Source organism: Lontra canadensis, unplaced genomic scaffold (assembly GCF_010015895.1).
Source record: "Lontra canadensis isolate GAN:19392208 unplaced genomic scaffold, GSC_riverotter_1.0 scaffold4, whole genome shotgun sequence".
NCBI classification, from domain to species: Eukaryota; Metazoa; Chordata; class Mammalia; order Carnivora; family Mustelidae; genus Lontra; species Lontra canadensis.
In genome coordinates this window covers 5,283,262-5,311,114 of record NW_022630998.1, presented here as the reverse complement: position 1 = coordinate 5,311,114, position 27,853 = coordinate 5,283,262, and the positions used below count along the sequence as shown (strand labels likewise).

Sequence of the window (27,853 nt, the reverse complement as noted above, 5' to 3'; positions counted from 1 at the left end):
GAGTTACAATTATTAGGCCCACGTAACAGAAAAAGAAAGTGGAAATACGGAATGTTTGAGTGGCCCAAGTAAAGGAGCTAAGAAGTGGCCAGTTAGGATTTGAACCCCTGGGTCGTCGTAGCTGGGATCCCCAGGACTCTAAAGTCGGTAAGGTATAATGCAGGTCTGTTGCTGGTTTGGTAGCTGTGGACAGAAAGAAACTAAATATATGGATATTTTTGTGAATAAAGTTCTTCTAGGATCATTAGTCCTCAAATATACTTTCCAAGTATAGTTTTTTAAGAACTATACAGTAGAGGGGATTATCATTAATATGTCATTTAGAGTTCAAAACTATACTATGTTACTCTAAGCCATCATAACAATATTCCAGGTAGTGTCTTAATACATACTAGTTTCCCTTCCTGTCTTCCAGGAGAAAGTTTCACCTTAGGATATACCCTGTTGATTTCTACTTGGAAAGTTCTCGGTCATGCTGATTTTAGGAATCTGACTGCCTCGTCCACAGGTAGCAACACCCAGTCACAAAACAGCTGGATTCCATTATTTAATTGGATTCCATTATTTAATGTGTCCTGATGGCCAATCCCATTTCTGCCATTCGCCTTTAGAAAAACAATGATTCTCTTTACCTCTGGGGGCCGTTGTCTTCCCATGGTGTGTGAGATTTGCTTCTTTGGGTATCAGGGCTGTTTTCATTCTTTGCTTTCTTAAAGCTTTAATTTAAAAAAGAAAAAAAAAAACATGGAATATATATTAACTGGAGAATAAAAGGAAGTTCACTCACATATTTCCTTCTTCAGTGAAACTGTTTAACAAATGTTTTAAAATGTGTTTTTACACCTGTGACTCATTCTAAAAAGGGTAGGAGGTGACTGCCTAAAAAAATTCACTTCTCCAGCAAGTATTTTTGGGCTCCCCTCCACCTTTTTTTTCCTAATATTACTGCTTTAAGTCAACAAAAGCCAGGTCATCCACTGTTAGGAAACTTGGAAGACAAGTCTATCTGCAGGACAGGAAGCAAGGGCAAGGGCAGAGGCAAGAAAAGAAAGCTGACGAGGAAGGAAAGCTGGAGTATGAGGGCTCCTGAGGCCGGCTCCTTCTTTTCAGCTCTGGACTTCAGTCTAAATCTGCGCAGGTGGGTCAGCCGTGGACAAGTTCAGGCTACCCAAACCGACCTTTCCCGGCCCCCAGCTTCCGCCCTATCTTGGCTTCATCCTTCCAAATCAGAAGGACTTCGAAATGCTATTTCCTGACCTAGTATCATCTTTCTGCCTGAAGAATGTAAATATAACTGAGCTGTTATTCAATCTCAACAAATTGTTTTAGACACATGTGGGGAGATACAGAGGAAAGGACTCATCAGAAGCCCCAGGCCTCCACTGAGGGAGGGGAGATGTATTACCTCTCACATCCCCAGAGTCTCAGCCCCAGGAAAAGATAGAGCTACTTAATTTCTAACTCACATTTAACCCTGGATTTTTGAGGAATCCCCTATATAAGTTGTCCTCGAACATGGTAATAGCAGGGTTCTTTATAACAGTCAACAAAGAAGAGAGAGGGGAAAAAATGACAAGGTCATTTCAAAAAAGGAAAATAAACTTGTATCCTAGGAGACTACACCCATACAGGAATTAATATAAAGCTAAAAAATTATGTATTTGACAAAGGCACTTAACTCATCATATTAGCATATAGTAAGTAGGTTTTAATTTTTGACCAATACATTCTTTTGATTAAATAATCTTTGGAAGATCAAGTTCCCAAAAATCTTACTTTTGAGGTGAGAAGTAATAAATACAATACATACTTAATAGTAGAAAGTGTGTGTGTTTAATAAATGAGAAAGAAAAAGGGAGATTGAGAAATTCAGAAGGGAGATGAAAGGGGAAATGGGAGAGCAGGAGAAAGTTAGAGAAAAATGAAATCCTAATTTCATTTTATTTATTTTATTTTATTCATTTAATTAATTGCATTCACTCTCTAAGCCATTTCTCATCTGGAACTTGAGTGGGAAAAGCGGGCAGCACTTCAGGTATCAGTCCCATTGGCAAGAAAACAGTTGTAAAGGGGACTGAACTCCTTCTGTACATTCTAAAAAGGCTTGGGATCTGAATTTCATGGCAGATTACTGTTCTTATGTTGGATATAGCATAAGCATACCCTGTACATACAGATTAAGCTGACACTCTATACACAGTTGTGAAGCTGACCGAGGCCAGCTAGGCCAACTAAAGTGCATGCAAAAAAGGCAATGACCCTGTCATTCCAGAAAGAATCCATGCAGGGAGCATCCCGGAACTAAACAAAAGACAACGTAGGCAAAACCCTGGGGAAAACACCACAACTCTGAGAATCCTCCTATCTTAGAATTCTTTTGCTAGGAAATTGCAAACTGTACTCCTCCACTGTAGCCCCAAACCAACTGAATGAAGACGCCATTATTTACTAACGAGATGGAGCAGATGATCAAAGAAGTCTGTCAGGGTCACGTATTTCTGACTGCTTGGACTCAGAAGCTAGTGCTATAGACAAAGTGAGCTGATGAAAGCTGCTCATTGTACTTCTCAAATGCTGTTCCGAGGACATAATTGGAGATAGGAAAAACTGACGCTGGAACAGTATCTTCACAGAGAACAAGGCTGATCCTTCATGGAAACAAGCCATGTCATATATTGAGAGAAGGTCTTTCTGCTGGGGAATGCTGCTGGGAAAATTGATGCAGAAGACCATGACACCTCTTCATACATATGCAATCACTGACTTCCCGAGCCCTGCGCCTCTAAATGCTGTAAGCCCTCTTCCCAGGGCCACAGTTCAGTGCACCACGGTAATGAACACAGTACATTAAACATGAATATCATCGACTTTATTTCACAGGTCGCTCTGAGTAAGTCCATTATAGCATGCCATTTTAAAAAATCACGTGGAATTGTCCCTCTGCTGCCAAGAATGGGACCACAGACTGTCTGTGAGATCACCATGCTGTGGCAGCAGGAGCATTTCCTTCAGATGAGAGAGGCAGGTCCTGCTGTTTATACTCCACTGGCATTTTAAATAACTCTTTGGCTCACACACTAGTTCAACCAAAAGTATGAACTATCAAAGTAAAAAGATTCTTCACCTCGCCAACAGGAAAAAGCTTTTTTGTGACAACATACCGTTGTGTGTTCTTTCACTTAACCGACTGACCTTTTTATTGGTGAAGGTGCAATAATTTTAGTCGTTCCTTCATTTTCTCCATTGTCCATGTTTGCTGTTACCCGATTTATGCTGTTTGAGCCTGGTAGCAAAGAGCAGTAAGGAAAGATGGAAGAAAAGAGTCGTGAAAAACAAACAAACAAACAAAAAACCACACAGAAGCCAAAAAGTTATTTTAGAAATGCAACTTTAGGGACATCATGGTGCACTTTATTAATAAATTATAATTCTAAATAAATAATGAATCACCCAATAAATCTAAGGTATTATTCCCTGACACGTACTAAGCCCTCAACATAACAGCATCTAAGAGGGTCTTGGATATGACACCACTTGAAAATGGGCCCTTTTGAAATTTTAAGAGTTAACTAAGTCCCCATATCGTAGATATTCTTTAGACTGCTGAAATAGGATTCTAAAATATTTAGTGGTATATATTGGTATGTAAGACCTAATAATCAGTCCCTGATTAACTATCGTGAAGAAATTACTGTTTTTGGCATGCCATGATAGCCCCCATTCTAAATCAAAGCAAAAATACTCCAACTTATAATGCAAACGGCAAAAAAAAAGAGTAATACAGATGTTATTTCTATTACTCACATGTTAAAAAAAAAGTTTTTAATTTTTTTTTTATACAAACATCTCTAAAAGCCTACAACTGTTTAAAAGTCACTATTCCACGTATCTGCATCCATGCTAGACATACCAGCAGAGGGAGCCCCCAGTAGACACAATGTTGGAAATCACGATCCAAATAAAGATAAGTAGCCAGGCCCACCCGGGAAGTCTGGATCCCATTCTCAGGACACAGGCTGATAAGCCTGCAGGGGTGACATGTGAGCACTGATGGTGACCATTTTCAAGTGGTGTGTGCCTCACTCTCGGAAGCACAGGGGAGACCAGCAAGGGGATGCCCAGAGCCCTCATTCAATTAACTCTGTGTGACATGCAGGTGCGTCTTCAGACTGGCATCTTGCAGAAATATGTCCAGAGTTCAAGTCCTTTGATCCAAAGTGTGATCACCACTAAGCACTTACAGTTTTTTAATCATGGGGTGAGTCTGTAATACTATTAAAAGCTAATATTTATTGAGTACTTACTATGTGTCAGGTGCTATCCCAAGCACTTCATTTACTTACATAATTTTCAAAATAACCCTATAAGGTAGATACTAATATTATCCCTATTTTTAAAAATAAGAAAAATGGGCTTTTCCCAAGGTCCCATAGACCATGAGTGAGGGGACCAGCTTTGAAACCCAGCAGTCCGGCTCTAGAGACTTAAGCTCTAAACCACCATGATATATGGCCTTCCATGTGCCCTGTGCACCCCACTCTCAAACAGTTCAATTGTCAGTGTAAATAGGGGTGCCCAGGGCATCTGGGTGGCTCAGTTGATTGGGCAACTGCCTTTGGCTCGGGTCATAATCCTGGAGTCCCAGGATCGAGTCCCACATGGGGCTCCCTGCTTGGCGGGGAGTCTGAGTCTCCCTCCCCCTTCTCGTGCTCTCTCTCTCTCTCTCACACCCTCTTTCTCTCAAATAAATAAAATCTTTAAAAAAATAAAAATCTATATATAAACAAACAGGGGCGCCTGGATGGCTCAGTCAGTTAAGCATCTGCCTTCGGCTCCAGTCATGATCCCAGGGTCCTGGGATTGAGACCCATGTCTGGTTCCCTGTTCAGATGGGAATCTGCTTCTCCTTCTGCCCCTCCTCCCACTCATGCGCATGTGCAGACACATGAGCTCTCGCTCTCTCTCAAATAAATAAAATCTTTAGAAAAAAAAAAGTCAGTGTAAATTAAGGGTCCATCGGAAGAGACATACTCTTCAGAACATTTGGAGGCATGTTTGACAACTCATCAGGAAAAATAACATTAATGAATACTCTTTGGACAGAGAGAATGGTGATTTCAACAAAGAGCTTCCAAAACTATCATAGTAAGAAATTCGACTTGGATTCAGTATCTGAATTTTATTCCTATTTTGGAATCTTGAAATGGAAAGGTAAGTGCCCTAAAGGTAAGTTCATGTTGGAGCAATATTCAGAATCCAAGCTTTAGGAAAGCTGTTTGGAGTCTACAGAAAATGTCACCAGCTGTAATGAATGGGACAAAACCAGTTGCCGTGAACTACCCCATTGGCAGTGGCCGGTCATTGTCTATTCTGCCATAACCATTAATAACAGTCCCAAGGGCAGATTCCCAAAGTTGCAGGCTCAGATAGGAGCTAGAGCTGCTTCTCCACAGTGTAGCTCCATGTGGGACAGCCCTGGGCCCTGGCAGGAGGGGTTAATTCATCTGTGCTCAAGACAGTAGGTATGCCCCGACCTTAATATTTTTATTGTTCCTAATAAACTTTTTTAAAATGTGGTATTGTTTTAGCAGGTACTACTAATTTATACTGTAAATGAAGGGACCTAAACTAAACTAGGGCCGTTCCCCACCACCACCGCTAGGAGAGGAAGGAACACAGCAGAGAATCCAATGCCCAGCGCCCATAACGCCAACGGAAGCAACACTGAGCAAAGGTGAACATCACCGGAACAGAAGCCCTGGGCAACTAGCCTAAGAGTAAGCCCAGGTTTGCTTCTCTTCTCATCTCTTTAGACTGATTATTAGTCCTCTCTTACTACCGATCACCTCAGAAAGAGTGAGTGTTTAACCCTTTTGCCTCATTTCCTTCTGTCTGAATCTTCTGACAGGTAGACGAATCCAGGAATATTTTCAAACAGAAAAGTCTCAAACTATGTATGTGTATATACTTTCTAAATAAACCCATGCCTGGTTATTCACAACATCCGAATAATTTTTGAGATGAAACATAAGATGAGTGTTTTTTCAAAAGAATTTCAGTTTTCAAAAAACCCCCACATACACGCTGTCTCTCAAACACTCAGCGACAGTTTAGCCAGGTTTCTTCAAAGTAAATTGTTTGACTGTCAGGACTATTTTACTAACCTAACAGTCATAGAATTTTCATACGCATTTCAATACGCATATTTTATAAACAAATAAGGTATTGGCAGTAATAAAATCTAATTCATGGTTCTTTTATATTCAAAACAGCGGACTACTAGCCAGAAATCTATTGAAATGTATTCCTCTTCTCTATAATTATGTGAGCTGGACAAGCCTGGGGTTTAAAAAGATTATGAGGAAAAGAGAGTACGGGGGTTGGGGGAAGCTACTTATAAGCATGAACTTCATGGGAGCATTTCTGAAGGATACCCTCGTATGACATCATTTGCTAACTATAACTTGGGCTTTTCTATTCATAGATGTAAGACTCTGAAAAAGCCCTAATTAGGCAATATTTCTTACCTTTCTGTATGTTGCTAAAGGTGCACTTAAAAGTAATAACTATACTTTTAAAATGCCGTATTTTTAGCTAATTAGGTCAAACTAGTGAGATGTTATCACAGTACCATTTGAGAAGAAAGGTAAGCAATTCAGTCAAGCTGGGTTGTGTTGGTTACTGAACTCTACCAAAGCAAGAGAAATAGATACACATTACTGAGGTTTCCCTTTTTTTTTTTTTTAATTTCATTTATTTGTCTGTGAGAAGGAGTATGAGTGGGGTGAGGGGCAGACTACCCGCTGAGCTGAGAGCCCAACATGGGGCTTGATCTCACGACCCCGGGGTCATGACCTGAGCCAAAGTCAGACACTTAACTGACTGAGCCACCCAGGCATCCCATTATTGAGGTTTCCTAACTCTCCATGTTGCTGATCTGTACTCCTGTTTTCCTTTCCAAGCTTCTTTTCCCCCAACCCCATCCTAGCACCTTTCAGAACCATCCCTTGTACATTAGCTCAGATGCCTGGGCTATGGAGAAACAAACCCATCACACTAAAAGGCTGTGTTTTCAAGTATTACTGGCCAGAGAATAGTTCCATTGTAAAGAGGAAAAGGGGAAGCCAAATATTAACTAAAATAATTAACTTATCACAATGGAATTCCAGGCACTGCTCTAGGAGATATTTTCAGGGTGGAAAAATCCTTTTCCCTCACTCCTTTTTCATTGTAAGTTATAATAGAACACCAGAAAAGAATATAACATATAGATACAAATAGTTTAATAAATAATTATAAAATGAATGGCTATTTAGCCACTATCTACTTCAAGAAATAAAATACTGAGGGCAATTTTCCTACATTACACAAATCACTCCATTTGGGGCAAACAACTGTTTTCCACCTAAAATATCTAGAGATATGAATTATGAAATACGAATTATGTATATATTTAATAAAATATACACTAAAATTATTTTTTAATTATTAGGAAATGTTTAGGCCACAAAATCTTAATAAAACAAAGGACACATTACTGTACTGCTCCCTGACTATTAGCACAGTGCTTTACCTGTGGTAGGCATCAATCAACAAAGGTCTATTCTAACGGATGTGCTTGTTTCTATTTTTTCCACTAGAAGGGAACATTCAAGATAATGATGTTATTTTGTAGATGTGTGAAAACTAAGTCCCCCCCCCAAAAAAATCTGTATGTGGAGCTATGGGAAATGCAGAAAGAGGACCTGTAGCCATATCCTACAGGACTAGGCTACTTCTTAAGAGTTTTGAAAGCTACCTTCTGCCATAACTCACTGTTCTTCTAAATGACAGCTGTAGATTATAACAGAAATCAGTTACTGATACATGGTTATCAAGGCTCCTCATAAATCTATATTTTATTTTAGATAAAGTATTAATGATGCCCCTGCTTGTGCTCTCTTACTCTCTCAGTCAAATAATTAAGTAAAATCTTTAAAAACATATGTTAATGCTAGCAAGACCACTTACAGTTAGGAGCACCCAATTCATTACACAGGGTACTCACATTAAAAAGACAACGGGCTTTATTTCAAGAGGCTAGTCCCATTTGGAAGAGTAGCTCATCAGGGGACTGCCATTGTCTATTAAGGAGCCGTATCTAATTCCTTCTCTGGGCTGTCAGTCACTGCAGCTTAATATGGGCGCACACAACTCCCTACAGTTTAGGCAACATTACGATGCCAGCGTCCAAGGCTCTGTGGCATTTTGCTTGTTCATTTTCAACACCCTATACGCAAACGCTTCCAGTCCATGTGCATTGGACCACTACTAGGCTTTTGTGTGGTTTGGTTCTGTTCACCTTTGAGTGCCCTCACCTTAAAGGACCCTTGCCTTCAGTTTAGGAGGAGTGGCTATCAGAAACAGAATCAATTTTCCCAGGATCTATTTAGCTACTTGACCTGGGGGCAATTCTTAAAAGTCAGCCCTAGGATGTCAAGACTTGGTGATGAATATACATGGATTTTCAGTTATAAAAACACTTTGCATTTAAATGGTGATAGGGGTCTCACAAAATCTTTGTGCTCAATTTGACACCTGTCAACCTAAATTAAATTTTTGATGTTATTTAAATGTTGCCAATGCTTTTAATTTACAGAGTGGGCATGAGGATGAATGTGTGGCGTTAAATGAAAAAAGATGTATTTAGCAAGTGAAAATGCCTTATTCGGTTGTATGAGGGAAAGGACAAATAGCCAGTAAGTAAAGCAGGACTGTAATATATGATTTCATTAAAAGAACTCTCAAATATGATAAATTTGTAAATTTTGAGGTTTAAATTTTATCCCATTTATTCACTTTTTCTTGTCTAAATTTAAAAAAAACAAAACCCCTGTATCTGATGCTTAAGACAAATAATCAAGACAGATTATAACCATTCCCAACACAATAATTACGTATTAGGTTTCAGTAAAACTAATCTGATTTTACATTAGCTAACCCAATTCAATTTATCAGGGGAAAAAAGTGCTACTCATGAATTAAGAACAAGCTAATAATTGGAAATACAGCTTAGTTCTAGTTGTTACACTGACAGTACAAGGTAATTTTGCCTTGGTCTCACAAACCTTAGCCTGGGTACTATGGAAAAATGGCAGAAAGTATGGCATATTGGAAAAACAAGACATTTTTTTAACATCACAAATTATGGTCCAACAGGAAAATTTGGCAGAACAGTCATTCATTAAAGTAGATAAAACAAAATTGAGTCTCAAAACACACAATTTAGAAAATGTAAGATTTTCAGCAGCTAATGGTTAATTCTTTAAAGTTCAAATGCCTGACATCAGCCCATTCATGGCAAACAGACAGCCAGATCCCTGCTTTTTTTTTTTTTTTTTTTTTTTAAGGAGGGAGGGGCAGAGGGAGAGAGAGAATCTTAAGCAGGCTCTGTGCCCAGCATGGAGCTTATCATGGGGCTCAATCTCGTGACCTTGAAACCATGACCTGAGCCAAAATCTAGAGTCGAATTCTTAACCAACTGAGCCACCCAGGCACCCCAAGATCCCTGCTTCTCTTTTCTCTCTCTCTAAGATTTTATTTATTTATTTGACAGAGAGAGAGAGAGAGAGACAGTGAGAGCAGGAACAAAGCAGGGGGAGTGGGAGAGCGAGAAGAATACAGGTTTCCCACTGAGATGTAGGGCTCCATCCCAGGACCCTGGGATCCTGACCTGAGCTGAAGGCAGACACTTAACGACTGAGCCACCCAGGTGCCCCAATATACAGACTTTTGAGACACTGATTTTGCTGCATGTCAACTGCAAGATCAAACAAGGCTTTCTGCTAAAAAGCTGCAGGGTAGATTATAAAGAATTGGGTGTGGATGAGAAGGATGGCTAGGAAAATATGCCTACACATGAAAGATCCTTTCTCTGCTTGGTCTGCTTCCAATTTCTTCTTCCCCGACGCAGTACTCTCCTGGATCCCTATGCTTTCCTCATGACCAAAATGATCAGCTTGGGAATATGAGCTGGGTGGAAAGGAAGGCACTGCATCCTGTATGCCTTTGGCAGAGTTACCAAGGGGCACACACAGAGAGAGGTGGTCACAGGCTTCCGTCCTTGTGGGTCAGAATGCCAAGTTCCAAAACAAGAAAGGTACTTCTGAGCCTGGGAAGTCATCTGTTCATTCCCTGAGGTGCTCAGAGTAGAATGAAAAGATTCTATCCAAAGGACTTGGGATCTACACCTGTGCGTGCTGGAGCGACTGCCAGACATGGCAGCAGCGGATGGGCGCCATCTTTCCTCTCAACACCCGTAGGCTCAATGACAGCACCTATCTATGAATGGCTGGCTGGAATCAAGAGGTGGTAAATCACTTAAATACCAACTGTTTCTTCCCTTATAGGAGAACACAATTCAGGGGAAGAGGACTGAGTAGACGTTCACATCCTACCCTGACAGAACTCTTACACTCCCCAATCGCCTCCAACAAGGCCATGTAGTTTAGAGGAACATAAAGCAAAACTTCTCCAGTCAGCTCCTGTCAAACAATTCATCTCACCTGGCACAGGCAGAAGGATAATTCCTTCTCTAACCTGAAGTTGGTTCTGTTCCAGAGGAGTACGCTAGACCCCTGCTTTAGAGGTTTTTATTTGATGCAATTATAATAGTATATAAAATGTACACAAAGCACACATAAATATATATAAAAATTGCTTTAAAAAGGCTTATTGAGCTAAAGTACAATTGGGAAAATTCTTATTTTTTTCTGCTTCCATTGTTAAGCTCATATCAAAGAGTCCTTAACTTACTGTTCTTTCAGCTTTTCATCCAGGACTCCCCAAAAGAATCTGAAAAACTATTGTGCCTCAGTGCATGTTTCTAAGGTGATATCTAAAGTTTCTTATCAAAAGTTTAAATAGTTCCAACTTTGTATGGTAACAAATTGTTAACTAGATGTATCATTTCATAGTGAACAGAAATATCAAATCACCATGATGTACACCTGAAACTAATAGGATATTGTATGTCAAGTACACTTCACTTTTAAAAAGAAAGTTTAAATAACACCGAAGAATATCATTTGCAGCAGAGAGTAAATATTGACACTTTAAAATGGAATTGTTTCATGACTCTTTAATGTATCTAATGTAATAACATACCATAGAAATTTGATACCCACAGTCATCCATCTTAAAATTAGATAAAATGAGGCTACATTTGGAAATTTCATGGCATTCTTTTCTCTCCTTGTATTTACATTTCAATTCCACCTTCTCTGGAAAAATTTATCCCAGAGTAATACATGTTTTACACTTGAAAGTTTTATTCATCACCCTATCTCACTTCTCTGTGACAAAAAAAATAAATAAATTTAAGTTTTATTTCCCATGACCATAAAGTTCTAGATGTTAAAAATTTCTTCTGAACTAAGACATTACAATCATTAACAGATTATAATTGTACCAAACTAATGTTAAATAATTATTACAAGTAAAAAAGTAAATTTTAATTAAAAAGTAATTCTTTCAAGGATCATAGAGGAAGGGAGGGAAAAAATGAAACAAGATGAAACCAGAAAGGGAGACAAACTTTAAGAGACTTTTAATCTCAGGACTCAAAATGAGGATTGCTAGAATGGAGGGGGTGTGGGAGGGATGGGGTGGCTGGGGGATGGACACTGGGGAGGGTATGTGCTATGGTGAGTGCTGTGAATTATGTAAGATGATGAATCACAGACCTGCACCCTTGAAAGAAATAATATATGTTAATTAAAAAAAAGTAATTCTTAATGAGATGAACAAGGTAGTTTTCCCAATGATGACATAAGTTAAATGCATTGAAGAATATTATTTAGTGCTAAGTGAAACAGTTTAGCAATAATTCTATTCCTGTTTTTAGGTAGATTTCAATGCTGAGAAATCTTGTTCACATATAAGTAGAGTTGCATGTATTCTGTTATGAACACAATGTCATTACAGAAATTCTAGGACTTACATGTCTATCAATGATATATTATCTAAAATTATTTCAGGGGCACCTGGGTGGCTTAGTCGTTAAGTGTCTGCCTTCGGCTCAGGCCATGATCCCAGGGTCCTGGGATCTAACCCCGCATTGAGCAACCCCCTTAGTGGGGAGCCTGTTTTTCTCTCTCCCTCTCCCTGCTGCTCCCCCTACTTGTGTTCTCTCCCTTTGTGTCAAGTAAATAAATAAAACATCTTTAAAATTATTTCAAATGTTCTATCAGATGACAAATCAATTGGGTCCTCCTTCAGTTTTGTCTAAAGTCAAAATGAGGAAATGACTTAGAAGAAGAGGTGTCACTGGGGCACCTGGGTGGCTCAGTAGTTTGAATGTCTGACTCCTGCTTTCAGCTCAGGTCATGATCTCGGGGTCCTGGGGGATCCAACCCTGCCTGTGTCATCAGGCTACCCACTCAGTGAGGAGTCTACTTCCCCTCTTTCCCTCTGCCTCCCCCCAACTCTCTCGCTCCCTCTGAAATAAATAAATAAATCTTTAAAAAATAAGGGGAAAAAAGGAGAGAAGGGGGGGGAGGAGGAGAGAAGAGGGGAGGTGAGAAAAGAAGAAAAGAGAGGAGAAAAAAGAAAAAAGAAAAGGAGGTGTTGTTTTAACAATTAAGGCCATTTAGTTTCCAGACACTAACTCAGGAGGTTTTTATCATTTAAGGACAAAACAGTAGAACAGATTCCGGATGGGGAAAAGGTCTGCCTTTGTTTTGGTCCATCGGTAAAAAGTAGGCTGGAGAGAAGAGCCAGCAAGTCTACTACGGCAGGCACACTCCCTTCAGGAAAGAGAATCTGAAAAGTGACTGAATCGAAACTGTCTGTATCCAGAGCCCTTAAGGAAGTCCACCAGTATCTCCTTCCCCACCAGGAGCTGCAGAACCCAGCCTGACAACTACCGTCCTCATGCAGCCAGCCTTCTCCTAACCCACTGCCTTCACCAAAGATTACCTCCAGTCATGAGCAGATGCTCCTCCTGGACACTGCAGCTCTCTCAGAACTCGGCTCTATGGCACTGGCACATCTTGCCCACATGGGAGCACAGCTTTCACCTCTCTAGTCGGATAAAGTGGTTAAGGGCGCAAGACTGGAAGTCAGACAAACCCGCATCAGCTTCTCAACTCTGCCAATTTACCCGACTGTGTGAGCTTGGATGAGTTCTTAATTCCCTTTGGGCCTCAGGTTTCTCATCAATAAAATAGGGGTTTCACCAACAATTTAGTGAATGTGAGGATTAGGTAATTCATAGTAAGTGCCTGGGGTGCCTGGCTTAGTCGGTGGAGTGTGCAACTCTTGAACTCAGGATTGCTGAGTACAGGCCCCTCATTAGGCGTGGAGCCTACTTAAAGTAAAAAAATTAAAAATAATAATAAATAAAGTGCTTAACACAGTGCTTCGCTTTTAATAAGTATAAAATAACCACTTTATTATTTTCTATGACTAATTTCCCTAGTCCAGGTGCCAAGTTTTATTCATTTTTCTGTGCTCTGTGGAAAAGGGTGTCCACTGCATGTTTTATGCAACAGCTACAAGCATTTCAATTCTCAGAGGGCACTGACTGGGTGGCCTTCAATTTAACTCAATTCTGACACTATCTACCCAGAGATATTGTCAGATCCCACAGGCTGATGCCTCAGTCCATCAAGACTGCCCCCTCCTCTGATTCATTTGCTAAAGGGCCTCACAGAACTCAGAGAGGCAGCTTATTATTAGATCACCAGTTCATTAAAAAAGGATGGAACTCAAAAATGGCCAAATGGAAGAGATGCAAAGGGCAACGTATGAGAAAGGGCCCTGAGTACCACTCACTTCAACTCCATGAATTCATCCTCCCCTGAGAACCCCACCCTCTAGGTGTTTCTGGGTGTTTCCGGAGGCTTCAATATGCAGGAATGTCTGATGAAACCGTTGACTATCACGATTCCACTCAAACTCTAACAATGCTCTTCTCCCCAGAAGTCATGGGGTGGGGCTGAAAATTCCAACTCCTTAATTACGGTTGGTTCCCCCTGGCAACCAGCCTCCATCTTTAGGGACTTCCCAGAAGTCACCTCACCCACACAAACTCAGGTGTGGCTAAAAGGGGCTGGCTATGAATAACAAAAGATGCTCCTTTACCTTTACTGCTCTTATCACTTAGGAAATTCCAATGGTTTTAGGAGCTGCGTGCCAGAAATCAGAAAAGAGAATAAAGACCAAATATGTATTTTTTACTATAAATCATAATATCACAAGTCTTATGCCAGAGAGGTGCTCAAAAAACTCTTGATGAAAGGAAATGGAAAGGGGGAAAAAAAGTATCATTATGGTAACTCACTAAAGCTATGATATTTAATATACCATAGGCCTTTAGGTTTGCTTGCTTTTCTAATCTTGGTAGCTATGCGTGGAATGCTAAACACTCATGGGAAGAGTGAAAACAATAACTTTTTAGAGAACATCTAACCAGACTTGCTATATATTAAGAAATCTTTTACAGAATGAAAATAAACATCAGCTTCAAGGCAGAATAGAAAGAGGGCCAACTAAGGAAAACAGTCTTGAACAAACATACACCTGCCTATGTGATCTACCTGCTCCTTCTCACAGTTAACACTGTTCCTGCCTTTCCCCCTCTTTGCTAAGAAAAGGTCCCAAAGAACTTAAATAATTCCTTAAAAAGAAAAAAAATGCCTTGATATAGCAGCAGACTGACCTGCTGCTCCTCTATAAATTAGCAGACCGTACTGTCTTATCAAGAGTTATCTGTGGAAACAAGTCGATCCAGTAAGTAAGGAAATCATGCAATAGTGGGAAAAACTGGAGATATGTATTTTCAAATAATTCGAGGCCTTTCACCTTTTTTATTTTCCGTTTACTTTCCAAATAGATGCCTTAATACACCAAATACCTGGGTTCACATCTGGACACTGCTCTTAGGATCTGTGTAACCTTGAATGAGTACTTCATGTTTCTAAGCTTCAGTTTCCTCATGGGTAAAATGAGAATACCACCCACCTTCCCCAAGGGGTTACCAAAAGAAGTAACGTTATCCACTGTTCAGGTGCAAGGAAACCACCCCAAATTAGGGATTCATCTTCAAGACACAGCAGGACCTCACGGATCAGAATTCATGGCTCCTGTCTCCTACCCCCATTCTCCTCTCAGAGCTGTGTGGTCCTCTGGTGTTTCTCACAGTGTGTCTACTCTATTCTTTCCCTGTGAACCCAGTTCTCTATTTATGGGTATGCCTGGAACCTGGGCTGTAACAGTAGCCCCAAAAGAGATGGCTCTACCCAGCTGAGTGACTCATAATCTGGGCTCTGATCCCAGCTTCTCTGAAGAAGGAAAATGGGCAGTTTCCTCAGATGCCCCATTCTTACCCTGGGAGATAGAAGAGAGTAAGGCCTCCTGGTCCCAGATTTGCATCGTGCATTGTTCAAAGTGCCAACCACAGCACCTGCTCCACAGTGAAGGCAGTTCCTTTTTTTTACCTTACCTCACTTCACCTCCTCTCCCTAGACCAACCAAAATAACCTAAACTCTAGGAACTCAACCATTTTTCACATTGATACCAGTAAGGAAAGCAGATGATGGAAATCAATCCCAGATACTCTCTAACAGAGTCTGAAGAAGATGCTGACAGAGAAATCACAGTGAATCCTGAATCTGATAGTAAAACAAACGTGGGACATCTTCAGATGCCATCTGCCTAGGAGGACATCCATCTCAAAACAATCTCAAGCAGTTGACAGACACCCTTGAACCCCCACCTATAAAGAAAGAGGGGTGAAAAAAACAGAAAAATTCATCTGAATGGTTTGTAAAATCAAGGCAGGGACTCAGGAACTGTGACCACAAACAATTGCCAGGGTGGAAACAACACACCGCTGATTTCTGAGAGAACAAGTAGGTTCACGAAAAGACTAGTCTTCAGTTATAGTCACACAGAAGTCAAACGCAGAGACAACACCATGCAAAACCCTGTCCAGAAAGGCCTCTTTCTCTGTGTACCCAGGAAGGCAGTACTAATTTCTAACCATTAGTTAACCAAAGAGGTAAAATCCACCTTCATCTGGTCAATTCTGACTAAAAGAATAGTTTGAAAAAGTGTATTTATGCAAAGCTTGCTGCAATTAATTTTATTCAGTTTGCCAGGAAGAATTTCATTTGGGAACTCAAGTTTTGAGGAACCAACCATACTTTTGTATATGGAAGTATGCAAAAAACTGTATATTTCCAATGAGAAAAATGTATTTTGTGATCTTGGAATACATTTTTCACAAGCCTATAAGGCTTCTGAAATGATGATTAAATTTAAAAATTTTTAAAGAAAGTTTTCCAAAATCTTTTTTCATGTTTGGTCCTTTTAACTCTATGACAAAGAAGCCAAAGAAAAGAAGAGAGACCTTTAGCAAGAAGAAGGATCTCTGGGCACCTGGGTGGCTTAGTGGGTTAAGAGTCCAATTCTTAATTTCCGCTCATGATCTCAGGGTTGTGAGATCCAGCCCCCAGTCAGGCTCCACGCCCAGCAGGGAGTAGGCTTCTCTCTCTCCCTCTGCCCCTAACCCAGTGCAGTGTTCACTCCCTCTCTCCAGAATAAGTAAATCTTAAAAAAAAAAAAAAAAAAAGAAAGAAAGAAAGGAATAAGAGGGATCTCTAGTGTTTATGTATCCAGTTCATTTATTTTATGGAAAATGAGATGAAAGATCAGAATGCTGAATGACGTGTCACAGGTCACAGCCAAGTTAGACCAGGAATTCAAATTTACTTGAATCAGTGTACCCTTTTCTCTCCTCCCACTTTACCATGTAACTTCTCCAGGCAGCTAGCTGCTTAATTAATCAGTCAATTAATCAGGCTCTCTGCTCAGCAGGGAGCCTGCTTTTTCTCTCTCTGCCTGCCTCTCTGCCTACTTGTGATCTCTCTCTCTCTCTCTCTGTCAAATAAATAAATAAAATTTAAAAAAAGAGAGAGAGAGAGATAATCTAAGACTCTGTCAGCAGGAGTTCTTCTAGTCCGGATAAAAATAAAGCAGGAGGGACACCTGGGTGGCTCAGTTGGTTAAGCTGCTGCATTCAGCTCAGGTCATGATCCCAGGGTTCTGGAATCAAGTCCTGCATCAGACTCCTTGTCAGCAGGGAGCCTGCTTCTCTCTCCAGCCTCTGCCTGCCATTCTGCTTGCTTGTGTGCTTGCTCGCTCTCACTCTCGCTCTCTCTCTCTCTCTCTGACAAATAAATAAATAAAATCCTTTAAAAAAAAAAAAAAAAAGGAAGCAGGAATCACAGATCTGGATCATTATCTCAGTAGAAGATCTAACTCTGATTTGTTACCTTGAAGGAGGAGTGTCACAATCACAGCTCTCTCAAACAAAATTAACACTGTTAAATTTTCTAGAGAGCCTCTCCAAAACTAGCCATATAACAGTCTTGATCAGAATGGCTTGTTTGAATTCCCATATATGAAAATGTATACTAATTTCTTCCCTTTCTGTCTTCTTCTGACCCGGAGAGAATAAGCAAACCCCCCACAATGCCTAAAGACCTATCATGACACAATCTTCTTCCAGACACTTGTCAGAGTGCCCAGTGACTCTCATGCAGATCCCCTCCAGGTTCCAGAACATGCTGCACTTACAAATCATTTTACCTGTTTGGGTGTAGTTTTCTTACCCCCCGCACAAGGTGACTGTCCTATAATTCATCTGATCTAAGGACTCTGGGTCCTACCTTGAGTTTTCCTCCTTTGAAAGAAAGCATGCTGTGACTTAATGACCTCTAATACAATGTTCTGGATTAAAATGTACAGATATAAGGGTGCCTAGATGGCTCTGTTAAGCATCAGACTCATGATGTCAGTTCGGGTCATGATCTCAGGGTCACGAGACTGAGCTCCGTCTTGGGCTCCACACTTGATGCAGAGTCGGTTTGAGATTCTCTGTATCTGCCCCCACCCCAATCCTACTCTTGCTCTCATGCTCACATAAATAAATAAATAAAGTCTTTTTTAAAAAAGCACAGATATGAATGTCTTATGCCCCATGCCTTGAAGTTTGGGGTTGCATATCTGTTACAACACAGTAGAAATCCTGAATTTTGAATTTCATATGATCAATCTTGTACTGTTCTGTTAGTTTCCCCATAAATTATGAGGCATGTTTCCTAGCATAGTATGTGTCCTCATCTAAGCCTTTCAAAAAACATATCCGTTAGAGACCCGAATGAGCATCTGAAATCATTTTGTGAACTCAATGCATCACGACAATTACCTGTAGAACTTTTTAAAAAGTACAACATGGTAAAAAAAAAAAAAAAAAAAAAAAAAAAAAAAAAGAAAAAAAAAAGGCAAATGCCCTTAAAGAATATATAGTAAAAAACCTGTCTCCCATTCCTGATCCCCAGGCTTTCAGAAACCCTTTCCAGAGGCATTACTGTTACCAGTTTCTCATGTATCCTCTGTGCAAGTATATACATACGAACAGCCCCCATCTCTGATTTTTGTACTTTTATACAATGGGAACATAGTAATGCTGTTGTCCCCTCCCCTACTTTTTTTCCTTGCTTATACCATGTCCCAGAGATCATATATGAGCAAAAATGTACCACCTTTTTGCTTTTCCTCTCTAAAATGACCTGGGTTCAAATTCCAGGCCTGGGGCCCTAGACAAGTCCCCCTCTGTCTTATCACCTACACACTGAGTCACAGCATCTTCTAAAAAAAAAAAAAAAAAAAAGACTGCGATACTATCTGTGGGGTGCCTAGTATCGTGCCAGGCACACAGTGATGCTCAATGACTGCCTATCATGAACACTGCTCTCCCTGCGGAGCTCCTCAGGGAACCCAGCCTTTCACGGAAGATGATGGAGGACTGCAGAATTAGACCAACACACAGAATCAAACCGTGCCCTCAGATTTCTTGTAAAAGGGACGTGGTATTTCTGTGGGTTACATAAGTTTTCTTTTATTAGGCCAGTTCTCTACTAATGGATATTCAGGTAGTTTTCAGTCTCTGTAATGACAAACACGGCAACAGGTCTGCTCATATTGTGTAAGTAAAATAGCAGATCTAATAACGTACTGAGGTTGGGACTTAACTTGCAAAATCCTGGATCCAGAGCCCTGGCTTCCATTTATTCCTCATTCAACAACTCTGCTTTCCTCTCTGAGCACTTTGCTCTTTGCCCTTTGTCATCAGTTCCCATTGTCTGCTTGACATGAAAAACGTAGGTGGGTAGGCCTAGCAACTAATTACTCCAAATAGGAGAAACCACCTTTACACAGAAGACGGAATGATTATCTGAGTTCTAAAACTATTATACAATCCCATCAGATTATGAATTCACTGGAAAGAATCTGTTGTTCCCAATTCATGGCCATGGAATCACCCAGTGGGGCTGGAGAGTGTTCAGCATGGGGTAGAAGATAAAAATCAGAGAAGAAAACTGGCTACTCTGAGAAGGAGGAACACAACTGGCAGGACAACCCCCAAGCCTGGGCTAGTAACACTGACTGCCAGCAGCTGCCCTGGAATACCCAGAGATTTGGAGGTAGGCGAGGCAGGAGAAACCAACCTACACACACACACACACACACACACACACACACACGGCACTATGACTTGCCCACTTCCCGTACACCCTGTCTATATAAAACCTTCTAGAATAAAGGGTATCCAATTTCCTTCTGAAGCCCCATTTGCTCTCCACCATCACGCTCAAAAGGCCACACCTCCTCCATATAATCTTATTATCCTCTGGATATGACACTGATGCTACAGGGTAATCACAATTCAGACTGACCGGGGGACTCCTGACTGGTTCACTATGTGTAGAGAGAGTTCCTTTGGTTTTGTAGAGAAAAACTCAAATATACCAAGCCCTACATGTGCTCAACATTATGCTCTGCCCATGCCAGACAGCGCCCCCTGAGAACAACCTGTGAGGCAGGGGGGGTAATATCCCCATTTGACAGACAAAGAAACTGAGGCTCTGGCTGGTTAAATGTCTTCAGAACATTGCATGGTTAGGACATGGGCTATGGAGGCTGAACCTGGATTTATCAGAAGCAGTTCACCAGATCACCCTGCCCCAGTCTGACATTGGTTTCTGCTCACACAGCTTGCCTTTCTGCTTTACAAAGCCTTTTAACACATATTTCTGATCGCCACAAGCCAAGCTGGGCTTCTGCTGACAACACATCTCACACAATGTGCCAATCACAGGGAGTATTCAGTGAATGACCATTACGGTCCTGACATGACTAGTTCTCGACAGCCCAGAGCTCTATACGGCATCAAATGAAGCCGTGCTTCACTCTACCAAAGCATTCTTCTGTCTCCTGCTCTGCGTTGCATCCGCTTCAGGTTACCAATGGATGCTGGTGAGCTCCCCACGTGTGAGGTTCAGAGCTGCATGGCACCATCATCCCCTGCTGGGGCCAACGAACCTACTAACAGAAAAATGCTTGTGCTGGCAGTCATAGAGTGCTGAACCCCATCTAGTGATGCTCACAGGGGATGCTGGGAAGCCCACAGTGAACCCCAGGAGCAGGTGGCTCAGCCATTCACACCAGCTGTCAATCAGGGTTCCAAAGAGGCAGCCCTCCCCCCACATCTGGACCTCAGGGAGGTTCCACCTTAGCACACAAGAGACTGTCTTTAAAATGAAATGGCCAGTATTCAAAATTCTGCTAAGTTTACATAAATATCCAAAATTGTATTCTTCCCTCAGAACACTAGAAGTTTTGGCAACACCAGGTCCACTCTCCTGCACAGAAACAAGGGGCTTGGCTTGAGCAGCAGCTGTCTGCTTACGGACCAGCACAAACCAATCTCACTCAGAAGTCATTTTTGTCAGCCCCAGGGCAGTGTGTCTGCAGTCTTTTCTACAAAGGCTGAGTGGGAATGCCAACATGTTGGCAGATCCTGCTTTTCAGTTGTCCAAAGACTACACTGCAACTATTTATTGCTCTGTTCATCAGTGAGGTATGGTTAAGAACCTAACAATCACAGCATTGTTTATCTACTGCAAATGGCTTCACCCCATACTTTTCTTCCAGCTAATTATGGATTACAGCCAAATATGCTGTCCGCACTGCCTACTTAGAGCGGATTCTCCTCTGACAGGAACCCACCTGTGAGAGCTGCCAAGGCCTTGTCAGAGAAAGGGCTGTACAAATATGCACTTCTCCTTCCTGCCCTCTCGCCTCCTGCTTTACCCCCAAGCTCCCTCTGAAGCCCTGGAGATTTGCAGGAATGCTCTGGCGGCCTGCCTGGGTGCTGCCCTCCTGGGGTGGGGCAGAGGCAGGCTGGGTGCGGGGCTCTCGACTCTGGAATGCACTTCCTCCTAGAGGTACTGAGGCCTAATCTTTGTGGACTCTAAACACAATGGCTTTTTTGCTACCAGGGAGTTTATTACTCATGATGGAGAGGTTAAAAAAAAAAAAAGGCACTTTAAATTTGCAGACAACTGAGAAACAAGTTAAGGGGAGTAGTCGCTAAGTTAGACTGAATTATTTTAACTTAAGAAATAAAAGAATGTCTCCTACAGTAACGAACCATGCACTATCAATGTTATAAACTAACAAAAAACAAAGGCCTCCTAACACAATTTGGTTTTTATTTTATATAGATGTTAAATGAGGTGAGAATTTATACCTAGAACTCCTGAAACTGTAGTTCTAAAAAAATTTTTTTAGGGAAAATATCAGAATTTAATCTATGAACATTAATAGCTGCTCTGTTTAGAGTTAAAAAAAATCTACCTTCTGTTTAAACCGTAACTCCCATTTTTGCCAAATACAGTATAATCGAACTTTTTCTGTCTCAATATCAGCTTTCTGCCACTTTAATTGTCAAAATATTTAAAGGAAAATTTAAATAACTGTGGCAACGTCATTTAGTAAATTTTTGTTTCCTTTGGTCAGAAAAAAAGTAATTAAAACAAAACAAAACGAGAGCTATTGTTCCTTTCCTGCCCAGCCACCATAAATGAGTCTCAGGAACAGGGAGCTTCTAAGGAAAGGGGCTGCCAGAGCTGGTAGTGTGGGAGGAGGAAGAAGGGGAGGGCTGAAGGACTGCCTATAGAGGCTGAGAAGGAAACCGAGGCCAGAGGGCTACACCTACAGGCCACTCCCTCAAACATCCCCTCCTTCCCTCAGGCAGCGGCACCTTCAAGGGGGACTGGCAGTGCGATCTCCGATCTCGATCTTCTATCTCTGTAGGCAGGCTTGAAGCTAAGCACAGCAGGTCCTCAGGCTCACCAGAGTTCCTGCTCACCAGAGTCCCCTTCCTCTCACACACATCCCAGCCCAGTTTCACACAGAACCACCCATCTTCTTGGGGCCCAGCGGGCTGTGACAAGGAGCACAGCAGTGACTAATGTAGGTGAAGAGAGAAGGACCCTCTTCGAATATTCTGCTCTAAGTCTGAACCCCAACGCGACCTTAAGACTCTGCACAGTTGAGACCACCAGCTGGGTTCAATTGAGGCTCAAAGCAGGGTACATTTGAATTAGAGGAAAAAGAAAATAATAAGATTTGAAAAAGCAGAACAACATCAATCCCAGCCTCAACCACATCCTCCCCGTGTGTGTGACAGCAACTGTAACACCTCATCACTGGCATTTGCTATGTGGTCCTTCCCGACCCAGGACAATCACACCGTCACAGGGAGGGTCGCCTCTGGATCCCAGAACACATCAGAGTTTTGTGGAATCCAGGCTTGATAAGTCAGGCTAAAAGTAATTCAAAATCAAAGTGAAAGGTGTACACAGCAAAGTCTTAGTTTCTAAACACAGCTTTGTTTAATCCTTTTTAAATTAAAAATGTTGAAAATATACTCTTATTTAAAATATATGTAATAAATTAGCACGAATGCTTTAAGCAATCACCACAAGGAGATTCACTGAAGTTATATTTATAGTCTTCAAAACTTCAAGTGGCTTAAACATCCAAGAACTAAAGACTGGTTGAATAAGTTACGTCATGTTTCTACATCTATGTGGCGGAAAAGCATACAGATCATAAAATAGAGCTAAGAACATTTCAAAACTTATTAGAACATATCCATGATATATTATTAAATAAGAAAAGTGGATTGTAAAAGATTACTATATCGCTTTTGCAGAAAAGATATACAAAAAACTAGAAGGCTATATAATAAAGTATTAAGTACTAGAAGAATGGAATTGAAGATGAAAGATATTTTTTCTTCAGATGAACGGTTCTAAGTTTCCTAACTTTTCTTAAAACAAGCATGTATGTATGTATTTATGTATTTTTATGTAAATTCTACACCTAACATGGGGCTTGAACTCAGGACCCTGAGATCAAGAGATGCTTGCTCTACCAATTGAGCCAGCCAGCTTTTATGATAATAAATGCATAATGTGCTGCACTTTTTTTTTTTTTTTTAAGTAAACTCCATGCCCAGTGTGGAGCCCAGTGTGGGGCTTGAACTCACAACCCTGAGATCAAGACCCTAACTGAAATCAAGAGTCAGAGACTTAACTCAACATACTGAGCCACCCGGGTACCCCATGATGTGCTGCATTTTAAAAAGATTTCCCAGATGCTGAGAGGATGTCCTTGAGAAACCTGGGTGGTACATTCACCACACCCTCATTCCCTACGGAAGAGAAACTGTATTCTATTACAACACAAGATGAGTGGGGAGTGGGGGGATATTTGGGTTCAATACCATCCCCCTGGATTGTTCTCTGCATAAGAGAAAAACAAAAACATGGGTACCTAGGGGGTGCCTGGGTGGCTCAGTGGGTTAAAGCCTCTGCCTTCGGCTCAGATCATGATCTCAGGGTCCTGGGGTCAAGCCCCGCATCAGGCTCTCTGCTCAGCGGAGAGCCTGTCCCCCCTCCACCCCTGTCTGCTTCTCTGCCTATTTGTGCTTTCTCTATCAAATAAATAAATAAATAATCTTTAAAAATTTTTAAACGAAACAAAACATGGGTACCTAGGTGGCACAGTGGGTTAAATGCTGGCTCTTGATTTCAGCTCAGGTGGTGATCTCAGGGTCCTGAGATGGAGCTCTGGGGTCAGGCTCTGGACTCAGCATGAAGTCAGCTTCAGACTCTCTCTCCCTCTCACTCTACCCCTCCTGTCTGTGCTCACTCTATCACTCTCTCAAATAAATAAATAAATCTATTTTTAAAAAGAGAGAGAGCAAGAGAGAAACAAAATCATAAATTCCTGTTCCTAAATTAATCAGCTTCTGGAATTTGGGGATCCAAGGAGAGCCACACATCTATACATAAAGATAGTATTAGAGCAGTATTCTTCTTTTTAGAAGAAAAGGAGCTACCTGAGGTTTGTATAAAAAGAAAGTGTGAATCCCCCATCTCGAGTAGGACGAAATGCTGATTTGAAGATGGTCTGGATAATTTCATGAGGCATGGCAATTCAGACACAGCATAGGATCTGAAAGTTCGATTATTAATTACACCACATTTGATCCAAATGGGATTTAAGATTCATGTACAAAGAAAAATATAAAAAAATTAAGATGAAGACAATAATTATTAAGGCTAGAATTTTCATCCTAAGCCACCTATTTATTATATAACCTTGGACAAATTATCTTTTTAAATCTTAGTTTCCTCACCAGCCAAACAGGGATAATGATAATACTCATGTGACAAAGTAACCAAGCGCAAATCATGTCTTATTTTTGCCAAGGCAAAAGAACTTAATTTCTTCCCAGCTCAGTGAGAGGGAGGGACCTACAGTCAGATCTAATTTGACTTTGGAACAGTAAGTCAGGTGACATTCTCACAGTCAGGAGCTACAGAGCAAAACACTTTCGTCACAGACTTGGCATAAGGATTAAATGAAACAATGGATGTCACAATGCTATGTCAATTGCCATGCAATGTTCAGACAGAGATTACTGTTATTAAAAATTCCACTCATTTCTCACAATATGGTAAAAACAAAAACCAGGAGAGCTAGGTTTTTATCCCAGTCCTGCCCACATCCTGCAGCCGGAATCATGCCTTCGTCATCTATAAAATGGGAACATACTCTCTGCCTTGCCCTATCTCACAGGGTTATTGTGGGCTCAAGTGAGACAGTATACGAGGAAAGTCCAGGGGTGCCTGGGTGGTACAGTCAGTTAACTGTCTCTTGGTTTCAGTTCAGGTCATGATCTCAGGGTAGTGAGATCAAGCCCCACGTCAGGCCCCATGCTCAGCGTGGAGTCTGCTATTCCCTCTTTCTCTAATCTACACCTCCTCCTGCCCTCTAGGGTGCACACTCTCTCTCTCATAAATAAATAAAATCTTTTAAAAAGTTCATGGAATGTATTAGACAAGGGTGACCTAAAAGTAAATCAAACTCAGTAATGTGTAATGTCACTTTACAGTACAATTCTGTGAGTTCTAAACATTGAACATGGATTAAAACTGATTAGGTGGTTTTATTACAGAAGTAGTCTTCATTTAAAACAAAATATCTGGGGGCGCCTGGGTGGCTCAGTGGGTTAAGCCTCTGCCTTCGGCTCGGGTCATGGTCTCGAGGTCCTGGGATCGAGCCCTGCATCGGGCTCTCTGCTCAGCAGGGAGCCTGCTTCCCCCCACCTCTGCCTGCCTCTCTGCCTACTTGTGATCTTTCTCTGTCACATAAATAAATAAATAAATATTTTTTTAAAAAATCCGAGTAACCCAGATGCCCATCAATAGTAGAATGGATAAAGAAATGATCATAACACAGAATACTCACAGCGAGAAAAATGAATGCACTTTAGTATACAAGACATACAGCAGTGACAGAAGCAAAACAGAAACAACACACATCATGATTCATTCACATAACGTTACAGATAGGCAAAATAAGCTTGTTTGTTCAGGGAAGGATACACGGTATTAAAATTATAACAAAAAATAAGGAAATAATTACAAAGTCAGATGGGGATTGTCTCTGGCTGGGGAGGGAGGAGACAAGCGAAGATATCATCAGCCCAATAGGAAGGACTTTGGGGCTGCAGGCTATGTTAAATTTTCTGTGTGTATGTGCAAGTGTACATATATATTCATGTATGTATGTACACTCTGATCATTTTCCTGCCCATAATATCTCACAACAAAAGACCAACAATTACAACAAGTCCACTGAATTCCGTACAGATTAAGTTACGTCAATAGCGTTCCCTTTTTTTTTTTTTTTTTTTAAAGAACGTTTGCTAAGAGTTTCAGTTCTAATCTCAGATACATCAAACCAAGAGATTACTCAGTTGGGATTTTATTTAATCTCTTCAAAAAGAAAATATAATCATCAAGCAGGTTGTGGTGATTCAGGCTACTGGTCTACTTATTAGTGATTTCTAATTGCTGGGACATTTTCAGGGCCACATGAAACATTCTACCATCAACAAAAGAAAACTACACGGCTATGCCCACCCGCACATTATCTCACACCACCACCCTAAAAGGAAATGCGAAGTTACTTCCGGGACTTACCAGTTGGCTGTGTTTGTGCTATTCTCTTTGGGTACGTCTTGCTTCGACTTCTTGCCACATTCTGATTTGGCCGAGGAAGCTGAATAGAAAGATCTCGACTCATTTGCAGAGCTGTCCTGCCACTTGGAAATGCAGTATTTTGGTTAGCACAGATAAAACCACACAGCCCCAAAATTAAGCCCCGGCTCACTCAGAAGATCTACAATGTCTGGAGAGGGGAAAAAAGGACAGACTCACGCAGGCCCCGAGTATATACGCGTTTTCCACGGGTTCTCACTGCAATGTTAACCAAGGGCTAATAGGAGAGTCTTAGATTAGATAGAAGGATGATCTTTCAGAGGGAGAAATGGAGAAATTTATTAAAGGAGTTAGGTTTAGACTTAAGCAGAATGATGAGCTATAAATAGGGGATGCTCATGGTCTGCTAGCTCTACAACTAAATAATAAATTACAGTGGGCTAAAGTAAACAACAGCAATGAATTTGAGTGAATCAGTATGTCTCTGGGTTATACTTACACAGCAAGTTGTAAAGTATCCCTTCCCCCACAGGACCACTTGGTATGATTTTACCCTGAACCTGCCGTGGCATAATCCACCATGTATTATGCTCTCCTCACTTGCACCCGATCAAGTTCCCAGGAAGATTCAGAGCTAGCCCAAAGCCCATGCAAAGTGCTGCTTCTCTAAAGAGTCAGAGGACGCAAGGAGGTGAGTTCTCCTTGGGAATGGACTAATCTTCAAGTAATCTTCCCGAGCAATTGTGCAATTCTGTTTGCTGGATTTCAGTGAACATTCATCTTACTGAAAAATTATTCACAGCTGCTGAATTTGAGCCAAGGAGTGACCCTGACTTTCAGGGAATAATATCATTCAGGTACAGGAAAAATAGATTTCTGGATGTTTAGTTTGATTCATCACAAAAAGAGCCACATATGGGAGGAAAACAGACTTTTAATGGCTCAAATCTTATTCCTCCTACATTTACAGGTTAATTATTAGTGACTCTCTCCCCAAAAGAAAGGAGACTCAGAAAGCAAAATTCACCTCCTATGTGCTTCTGTGAAAGTCTCCCCTAGTGACTACCCTAATTACCTTTACTAGAAATAAAAAGAAGCTTGAAATACTCATAAAAGGGACTCCTCATCAGGCTAATTGGGGACACCACTTGGTATGAGCTACCACGGGAATTTAGATGGCAGGTACTATCTGTGAACGTGCTTCTTGTTCAGTAGTTTACAGGAACCAGGCAGAAGGGAGAGGAGAAAACCTGTGACAGATTTTCTTTCACTTGAAATTTAATTTTTTTTAAAGGTAGCCCATAAGGTAACACAAGTAGCAACATCTCTCTCCTGAAAAGCTAAAAAAAAAAAAAAAAAAGAAAGAAATCCACATAAAGAG

General features: G+C 41.0%; 1 protein-coding gene across 1 annotated transcript in view; it reads right to left on the bottom strand.

Annotated features, from left to right (window-relative positions):
* Nucleotides 1-27,853, bottom strand: part of EPB41L4A (erythrocyte membrane protein band 4.1 like 4A) — a 249,527-nt gene that overhangs the window by 43,368 nt on the left and 178,306 nt on the right. The window contains exons 13-15 of the mRNA XM_032844929.1: nucleotides 26,455-26,576; nucleotides 3,193-3,283; nucleotides 633-716 (exon numbers count right to left, since the gene is read on the bottom strand). Of these exons, the coding sequence (XP_032700820.1) occupies nucleotides 633-716; nucleotides 3,193-3,283; nucleotides 26,455-26,576 (297 nt within the window). The remainder of the gene's footprint in view (nucleotides 1-632; nucleotides 717-3,192; nucleotides 3,284-26,454; nucleotides 26,577-27,853) is intronic.